This window comes from Heteronotia binoei, chromosome 19 (genome assembly GCF_032191835.1).
Source record: "Heteronotia binoei isolate CCM8104 ecotype False Entrance Well chromosome 19, APGP_CSIRO_Hbin_v1, whole genome shotgun sequence".
Lineage (NCBI taxonomy): Eukaryota > Metazoa > Chordata > Lepidosauria > Squamata > Gekkonidae > Heteronotia > Heteronotia binoei.
This window is the reverse complement of record NC_083241.1, coordinates 7,136,402-7,145,962: the sequence shown is the minus strand read 5'-3', so window position 1 is coordinate 7,145,962 and position 9,561 is coordinate 7,136,402. Positions and strand designations below refer to the sequence as shown.

At 51.1% G+C, this 9,561-nt stretch overlaps 1 protein-coding gene across 2 annotated transcripts in view; it reads left to right on the top strand.

Moving 5' to 3' along the window:
* Positions 1-7,770, top strand: part of RGMA (repulsive guidance molecule BMP co-receptor a) — an 80,287-nt gene extending 72,517 nt beyond the window's left edge. Inside the window, exons 3-4 of one of the 2 annotated variants that reach the window (XM_060260152.1) lie at positions 2,693-3,204; positions 6,942-7,770. In XM_060260152.1, coding sequence (XP_060116135.1) covers positions 2,693-3,204; positions 6,942-7,619 — 1,190 coding nt within the window. In that variant the 3' untranslated portion in view covers positions 7,620-7,770. The remainder of the gene's footprint in view (positions 1-2,692; positions 3,205-6,941) is intronic. The other variant, XM_060260154.1, reaches the window with a different exon arrangement.
* Positions 7,771-9,561: the final 1,791 nt, after the last annotated feature.

The window sequence follows — 9,561 nt, the reverse complement described above, 5'->3', positions numbered from 1 at the left end:
CTGGGCATTTTCTACCCCAAAAAAGGACCTGATTGTACCCTATTGAGACATCTTTCCAAAACACACATCCTTAGGCTCCACCTCTGAATCTCCAGGAATTTTCCAGCCTGGAGTTGGCAATCCTGCAGTGTGAACAAAGGAAATTCTTCCCCTCCCGCCCTACCCTGAACACACATTGTTTTCTTAAGTTTCACCTGTCTCCCACAAGGAGACATACAGGTAGCCGTACATTTCCCCCCAGGTGGATCAAAAAGCAATTCCCTAGGATGTTTGAAGTTAGGGGAGGGGAGAGAATCAATCTTTCCTCCCCATGTGTTACACCTTCTCCTTCCAGCACTTAAAACAAAAAAATGCTGGCGATCCATTTGTGCCCCTTCTACCATCTTATGTGCTCACGAGCTGGATGCAGAAAAGGTGGGTTTTGAGCTGGTCTCTCCAGGGCTTTTCTTGTAGCAAGGAACTCCTTTGCATATTAGGCCACACACCCCTGATGTAGCCAATCCTCCTGGAGCTTACGGTAGGCCCTGGAATAAGAGCCGTGTAAGCTCCAGGAGGATTGGTTGCATCGGGGGGGGGGGGTGGCCTAATATGCAAAGGAGGTCCTGCTAGAATTCCTTACAGGCACAATAAGCCCCAGGAGGATTGGCCTACATCAGGGGTGTGTGGCCTATATGCAAAGGAATTCCTGCTGCAACAAAAGCCCTGGGTCTCTCTCAATCACACATGGACCTGTAAGCCGCCCCACGTGTGCCTATGGGTCCCGTCACAATTTATATGTGACACCTGGTGTTGGAAATTTGGCCTCATTTGGAGACATGTGTGAAGCGGCAAAGGAGGGTGGCTTTTCCAAAGGCTGAGCTCTTTCGCATCTTCAGGAAAATGTCTCCCCCTAGAGGTCTGTGGCACCTTGAAGACCAACCAAGTTTTATTCGAGGTGTGCACTGTCTCGTGTGCTTCCTCAGAGACATGAGTGTGTATCTTTTAGTTAGTCGTGAAGGTGCTACTGGATTAGCATCTGTGAGACCCAAGTCTGAACCTCCAGTTGCGCTGTGGGAGCTCACTGGGCCCATCACAGACTCTCGGTCTAGCCTACCTCACCGCGCTGTTAAAATGGAGAAGTGAACCATTTCAGCCACTTTGGGGATAAAGGCAGGGTAATCCCGTGTGCGCTACTGCAATAAAAAAGGCCAACGCCATGCTGGGAATTATTAGGAAGGGAATTGAGAACAAATCAGCCAGTATCGTAATGCCCCTGTATAAATCGATGGTGCGGTCTCATTTGGAGTACTGTGTGCAGTTCTGGTCGCCGCACCTCAAAAAGGATATTATAGCATTGGAGAAAGTCCAGAAAAGGGCAACTAGAATGATTAAAGGGCTGGAACACTTTCCCTATGAAGAAAGGTTGAAACGCTTAGGGCTCTTTAGCTTGGAGAAACGTCGACGGAGGGGTGACATGATAGAGGTTTACAAGATAATGCATAGGATAGAGAAGGTAGAAAAAGTAGTACTTTTTACCTTTCTCACAATACAAGAATTTGTGGGCACTCCATGAAATTGTTGAGCAGCCAGATTAGAACGGATTAAAGGAAGTCTTTCTTCACCCAGTGGATGATTAACACATGGAATTGGCAGAGATGGCGGCAGCTACAGGCATAGCCAGCTTCAAGAGGGGATTGGATAAACATCTGGAGCAGAGCTCCATCAGTGGCTATTAGCCACAGCATGTTGGAACTCTCTGTTTGGGGCAAGGGATGCTCTGTATTGTTGGTGCTTGGGAGGGGAAACAGTGGGAGGGCTTCTGGTGTTCCGGCCCCACCTCCTGAAGGCACCTGAGTTTTTTGGCCTCTGTGTGACACAGAGTGTTGGACTGGATGGGCCACTGGCCTGATCCAACGTGGCTTCTCTTATGTTCTTATGTGACACAGAGTGTTGGACTGGATGGGCCACTGGCCTGATCCAACATGGCTTCTCTTATGTTCTTATGTGACACAGAGTGTTGGACTGGATGGGCCATTGGCCTGATCCAACATGGCTTCTCTTATGTTCTTATGTGACACAGAGTGTTGGACTGGATGGGCCATTGGCCTGATCCAACAGGCCTTCTCTTATGTTCTTATGTGACACAGAGTGTTGGACTGGATGGGCCACTGGCCTGATCCAACATGGCTTCTCTTATGTTCTTATGTGACACAGAGTGTTGACTGGATGGGCCACTGGCCTGATCCAACATGGCTTCTCTTATGTTCTTATGTGACCCAGAGTGTTGGACTGGAGGGGCCACTGGCCTGATCCAACATGGCTTCTCTTGTGTTCTTATGTGACACAGAGTGTTGGATTAGATGGGCCACTGTCCTGATCCAACATGGTTTCTCTTATGTTCTTATGTGACACAGAGTGTTGGACTGGATGGGCCACTGGCCTGATCCAACATGGTTTCTCTTATGTTCTTCTGTGACACAGAGTGTTGGACTGGATGGGCCATTGGCCTGATCCAACCTGGCTTCTCTTATGTTCTTATCACAAACTCTTAGTCTAATCTACCTCGCCACGCTATTAAAATGGAGACGAGAACATTATTAGCCATTTTGGGGATAAAGGCGAGGTACAAACGAATGAAATAAATAATAAGTCACCTCTGCTCCTCTCTCGGACAGATGGCCTTCATGCGTGTATTTCTGTTCTCTTCTTTTAGGGATGTCTCCGTGCAAAATCATGAAGTGCAACTCTGAATTTTTGGCCGCCACCTCGGGGCCTCACCACCTGGGCGCCGAGGAGGCCCCTGAATTCTGTACCGCTTTGCGCACCTACGCTCACTGCACCCACCGCACAGCCCGGACGTGCCGGGGGGACTTGGCTTACCACTCCGCCGTCCACGGCATCGATGACCTCATGGTCCAACACAACTGCTCCAAAGAGGGCCCCACCGCCCCGCCCCGCCTCCGCCCCCCGCCCCGGGGAGACAGCCAGGAGCGCTCGGACAGCCCGGAGGTCTGCTATTATGAGAAGAGTTTCCACAAACACTCCCCCCCTCCCAACTACACCCACTGCGGGCTCTTTGGGGACCCCCACCTGAGGACTTTTTCGGACACTTTCCAGACGTGCAAAGTTCAGGGGGCGTGGCCTCTCATAGACAATACCTACCTGAACGTACAGGTCACCAACACCCCTGTTTGGCCCGGATCCGCGGCAACCGCCACAAGCAAGGTAAAAAACGTGAGGGACATGAGGATTGATGGTGATATTGGTGATGATATTGGATTTATATCCTGCCCTATAACCTGAATCTCAGAGTCTCAGAACAATCACAGTCTCCTTTATCTTCCCCCCCTCCACAACAGACACCCTGTGAGGTGGGTCAGGCCAAGAGAGCTCTTACAGCAGCTGCCCTTTCAAGGACAACTCCTATGAGAGCTCTGGCTGACCCAAGGCCATTTCAGCAGGTGCAAGTGGAGGAGTGGGGAATCAAACCCGGTTCTCCCAGATAAGAGAGCTATGCCTGACCCAAGGCCATGCCAGCAGCTGCAAGTGGAGGAGTGGGGAATCAAACCCAGTTCTCCCAGATAAGAGAGCTCTGGCTGACCCAAGGCCATTCCAGCAGCTGCAAGTGGAGGAGTGGGGAATCAAACCCGGTTCTCCCAGATAAGAGAGCTAAGGCTGACCCAAGGCCATTCCAGCAGCTGCAAGTGGAGAAGTGGGGAAACAAACCCAGTTCTCCCAGATAAGAGAGCTCTGGCTGACCCAAGGCTATTCCAGCAGCTGCAAGTGGAGGAGTGGGGAATCAAACCCGGTTCTCCCAGATAAGAGAGCTATGGCTGACCCAAGGCCATTCCAGCAGCTGCAAGTGGAGAAGTGGGGAAACAAACCCAGTTCTCCCAGATAAGAGAACTCTGGCTGACCCAAGGCCATTCCAGCAGCTGCAAGTGGAGGAGTGGGGAATCAAACCCGGTTCTCCCAGATAAGAGAGCTCTGGCTGACCCAAGGCCATTCCAGCAGCTGCAAGTGGAGGAGTGGGGAATCAAACCCGGTTCTCCCAGATAAGAGAGCTCTGGCTGACCCAAGGCCATTCCAGCAGCTGCAAGTGGAGGAGTGGGGAATCAAACCCGGTTCTCCCAGATAAGAGAGCTCTGGCTGACTCAAGGCCATTCCAGCAGCTGCAAGTGGAGGAGTGAGGAATCAAACCCGGTTCTCCCAGATAAGAGAGCTCTGGCTGACCCAAGGCCATTCCAGCAGCTGCAAGTGGAGGAGTGAGGAATCAAACCTGGTTCTCCCAGATAAGAGAGCTATGGCTGACCCAAGGCCATTCCAGCAGCTGCAAGTGGAGGAGTGGGGAATCAAACCTGGTTCTCCCAAATAAGAGTCCGCACACTTAACCACCACACCAAACTGGCTCTGTGGTGGTGACCAGCGCCTTAGGAAGCTGTCCACATGTAGCCAATTAGGAGACACGTCTTTTCTTCCAAATTCATTTATTTACCTTACTTAGACCCCACTTTAATCCCTATTGGGAACCTAAAGCGGCTTACATGGGTCTCCTCATGTTTATTCTCAAAACAACCCTGTGAGGTGGGCTAGGTTGAGTGTATGTGACTGGCCCAAGGTCACCCAGCAAGCTTCCAGAGTAGGGGATTCGAACCTGGGTCTCGAGTACACCTTCCTGACTGACTACGGCAGGCGTGGCCAACCTTGCTTAATGAAAGAGCCATGTAGAATAAACGTTAGACGCTTGAGTGTCACAAGACATGAATGTCAGATGTATGAGAGGAGGGAGGGAGGGAGAGAAGGAAGGAAAATAGATGGGGGAGGAAGGAGAGACAAAGAGGTGGAAAGAAAGCAACTTTAACTTTAAATGCATTCCCCAAGCTGCCAGCTAGCTTGGCTTGGAGAAGCGATTTAAAGAAAGAAATATCTTCTCCAAGCCAACGAACAGGGCAGTGGGGGCTTTGAGAGCCACACAACATGTGTGAAAGAACCATATGTGGCTTCCGAGCCATAGTTTGGCCACCCCTGGACTGCGGCTACATCTGGGAAAGGCTTCAGTCTTTATTGTGTGGAATGGCAAAAATCTGCTTGCAAAAGGCAGCTGAAGCGGATTGAAATGGTGTTATTTTGCATGGAAGAGCAGGGCTTTTTTTTTATAGCAGGAGCTCCTTTGCATATTAGGCCACACACCCCTCATATAGCCAGTCCTCCAAGAGCTTACAGGGCACTTCTTACAGGGCCTGCTGTAAGCTCCAGGAGGATCGGCTACATCAGGGAGGTGTGGCCTAATATGCAAAGGAGCTCCTGCTACAAAAAAGGTGCTGTGAGATCTCCGACTTGCTGTGAGAGCTCCACATGGACGGGAGGCTCGCCAGAAAGCCCAGGGCTGCTATGATGAAGAAGGCAATACTTTTAAGCAAACCAAATGACAAATCTCATGAGAGGTCCCTGTAAATCTGTTGCAACTTGATGGCCTTTATTCCTCTCCTGCAAGATGAAAGTCAGCTCTCCTGCAAGATGAAAGTCAGGCAGTTCTCTACCATCCAGGGGCAGCGCTGGGGTTTTTGCCGCCCCACCCGCGGCCCCGTCTCTGCCCTTTTAAAGAGGGGGGAGGTGGAGCCGCTTCTGCCATCAAGCAGAAACAGCCGATCTGCCTCCCTCCTCCAATTTAAATGGTCCCAGGTCCAGTCCCTGGAATCTCCAGCTAAAAGGATCAGTTAGGAGGTGAGATGAGAAGTCTCCAGCTGAAACTGTAAAGAGGTACTTCTGGACAATACTGACCTTGATGGATCGGTGGTCTCTGATTCCATATAAGATAGCTTCATACATTCAACCGCCTCCGTTTGTTATCAGGAAATAATTATTTGGTGCTTTAACACCAGGAGAGAGTGTGAGTGGAGTGTTGAGTTGCCAGAGGGACGGTGGCTCAGTGGTAGAGCATCTGCTTGGGAAGCAGAAGGTCCCAGGTTCAATCCCCGGCATCTCCAAAAAAGGGTCCAGGCAAATAGGTGTGAAAAACCTCAGCTTGAGACCCTGGAGAGCCGCTGCCAGTCTGAGAAGACAAGACTGACTTTGATGGACCAAGGGTCTGATTCAGTAGAAGGCAGCTTCATATGTTCATATGTTCAGACAGGAGTGTTGGGGGGCGGTGGGGGGAGCATCCCAGTGGGAAAATTAAAAGGGAAAGGCCTTGTCCACTTCTAGGAAGTTCTGACCATAGAGTTCCTGGCGATTACTAGAGCGACAAGAGTAGTTCTAGGAATTACCAGAAACTCTATGGTCCGAACTACCTGGAAGCGACAAGGGTAACTCTAGGAATTACCAGAAACTCTATGGTCAGAACTTCCTGTGAATGGATAAGCCTCTATTTTTCTTTATAATTTTTCTTCCCAGGATGACTGTGCCCCCTCCTGTTTGCCCCAGTTTATGCCCAACAACCAGGGGAGCATTGGTGGGCAAGGACCACAATTACCAGGAGATCTCCCAACAGAATTGGACAAATTATGAGAGCCGGTTTGGTGTAGTGGTGAAGTGTGCGGACTCTTATCTGGGAGAACCGGGTTTGATTCCCCACTCCTCCACTTGCAGCTGCTGGAATGGCCTTGGGTTAGCCATAGCTCTCTTATCTGAGAGAACTGGGTTTGATTCCCCACTCCTCCACTTGCAGCTGCTGGAATGGCCTTGGGTTAGCCAGAGCTCTCGCAGAGCTGTCCTTGAATGGGCAGCTTCTGGGAGAGCTCTCTCAGCCCCACACTCCTCACTAGGTACCTGTTGTGGGGGAAGAAGGAGATTGTAAGCCGCTCTGAGTCTCTGATTCAGAGAGAAGGGCAGGGTATAAATCTGCGGTGGTCTTCTTCTTCAAATGGGAATCCTAGTGGGTGTAGGTTGTCGTCTGCATTTGAGAACTCTCTTCAGTGCTATGCTGTCATTTTCACACTTTCCCCCCTCCGTTGTCTGTGCAGCTCACAATCATCTTCAAGAGTTTCCATGAATGCGTGGACCAAAAAGTCTACCAGGCAGAGATGGACGAGCTCCCAGCGGCATTCATTGACGGCTCCCAGAACGGTGGTGACAAGCACGGAGCCAACAGCCTGAAGATCACTGAGAAGGTATCGGGTCAACACGTTGAGATCCAGGCCAAGTACATCGGAACCACCATCGTGGTGAGGCAGGTTGGCCGCTACCTCACCTTTGCTGTGCGGATGCCTGAGGAGGTAGTCAACGCCGTGGAGGACAGAGACAACCAGGGCCTCTACCTCTGTCTGCGGGGCTGTCCACTCAATGAACAAATAGATGTTGAGGCCATCCGCTCCGCTGTGCAGGCCCCCGAAAGCCAGCCTCGCCCTAAAGGGCGGGCCTTCACTCACGACACGGCTACGGCCAAATGCCGAGAGAAGCTGCCCGTGGAGGACGTGTACTTCAAATCCTGCGTCTTTGACCTCTTGACCACGGGGGATGTCAACTTCACCCTTGCGGCCTACTACGCCTTCGAGGACGTCAAGATGCTCCATTCCAACAAAGACAAATTGCACTTGTACGGACAGCCCAGGAACGCGGCTCCCTCCCGGCGACCCGTTCCACTTTTGCTTCTCCTAGCCGTGCTGGGGTATTTGAGCCACTTCTCAGCCGTTTCCCTATAGGCCTTCACCTCGGCAGAGACAACCACAGACAAAATCGTAGTACTGATACAAGCTGAGCCATCTGGGAGCGAATGGTTGCGTCGCCTCTCTGAGCGAGTTGTGGACCTCCTTGCGGGACAGCATTTTTCTTCCGTTGTGAAGAGTTTCTGTACAAATCTGACTCACGTTTGCCGCCTCCTCCATCCCCTCATTTCCTCCTATCGCTAAGACTTCTGGGAGGCCCCCGCGTTCCTTGCACCCCTTTTTCTGTGTTTCAGATGGTTGTGGTGATTGTGACTTTGCCATTTATGTAAGCCGGGCCATTGTCAGGGAGGCGAAGGTGGCGGCAACGGAAGGGGCCGGGGTTGCCGGAAAGGAGTGGCGGGATCACAACTGCACGGGAAGGCGACAAAAGACCAGTGGGAAAGGTCTTCTGAAGGTCTTCTCAGCACAGGCCACTCAGGGCCTCCCTCTCTGGGCTGTTAGAATATCTTTTTGTTGGATGTGCCCGTTGACTCCGGGGAGCAACGTCTGCACCCGATGAAATGCCTCACACATGCTCCTCCTCCTTGCATAAGTGGAGTGTGCCCCTTACACATTTGTAATAGCCGGGGGTGGAATTCTCGCCGGAGCTCCTTTGCATATTAGGCCACACACCCCTACTGTAGCCAATCCTCCTGGAGCTTACAAGGTGCTTTTTTGTAAACTCTTGGAGGATTGGCTACATCAGGGAGGTGTGGCCTAATATGCAAAGGAGCTCCTGCTAGGATTCCACCCCTGGTAATAGCTGCTGGTGCCCCACTCTCAACGTCTGTGCTCTCCCCTGCGCGGCTGCAGGCAGCTGCCTAGGCAAAGTTGGGTGTGGGCGAGTATGTTGGGATCTGCCCTCTTCTCCCCTTTCCTGCCCTCCTGTCTTCGGTCCTGGAAAGATTGGGAGGGGGCGGGGGAGAGGAGATCCGGTTTGCTGGAATCTTTTTCTTCCTCCTCTAGCAAGGCATTTGCTCTTTGGGTAAGGAAAGGGTGTAACTGGGGTTGCTGGTATCTTCTGTGACCCACCTCCAGCCTGAGTGACAGTGGAAGAAAAAATAAAATCACTGCCAGCCTCATTGCTGGTTCATCACATCCGGGTACAACCCGGAAGTGACAATAGGTACCTCTAGGAATGTCTGGAAACTCTACAGTAAAACTACAATGTTTCTGGCAATTCTTAGAGCTACCCTTTATCACTTCCAGCTTGCACCTGGAAGTGATGTAGTGATGTCAGTGACATCACACACCCCGCCCCCAGGCCTCCCACTCCTCCCACTCATTGCCTGGCAAATCAGCAATAGGGAAGGGATCCGCTTTCCAGCACAGCAGATTTGGGCCCAGTCCAAATGGAGCACTCTCCCTATCCCTGCTCCATTTTCTGTCCTCTGCTTCTAACCCCCACCTCTCACACTCATTCCAGTACTCTCAGGATACACAAGGCCAGTATTCCAGTGGCATATGCTACTTCTTTTAACGTTGATCTTGCACAGCAACTAGAGGTGGAGAGTTTTCTTCCTGGGGGGTTCTTAACGGAAACATGACAAGGGCTCCAAACCTTATACCTCCCTTCCTCCAATTTTTGTGTGTGTGCGCTTTGGAGAACTTCTTTACTCAGAGTAATTAAATGGTTGGATCCACTGCCTGTGTTCCCTATGTGTTTTGCCCCCTCTAGTGGTCGATTTGATGTTACATCGCAGTTGCACCCCCGGTATGAAAACCTGCAGTTTAAATTTGCAGGGAGATACGCCAGACATAAAATAACATTGAATTGACCGCTAGAGGAAACAAAACACGTGCAGGACAGGAAAAAAAACTACAATGAAGCAACAGGCAAGGAAAATTAGAAGGGAGAATAGCCCTTTGGCGTACAAACCAGAGCTGGGCAGGGTAGTGGTATACTGTGGTTTACAATGTTTTCAAATTTGTTACGCGG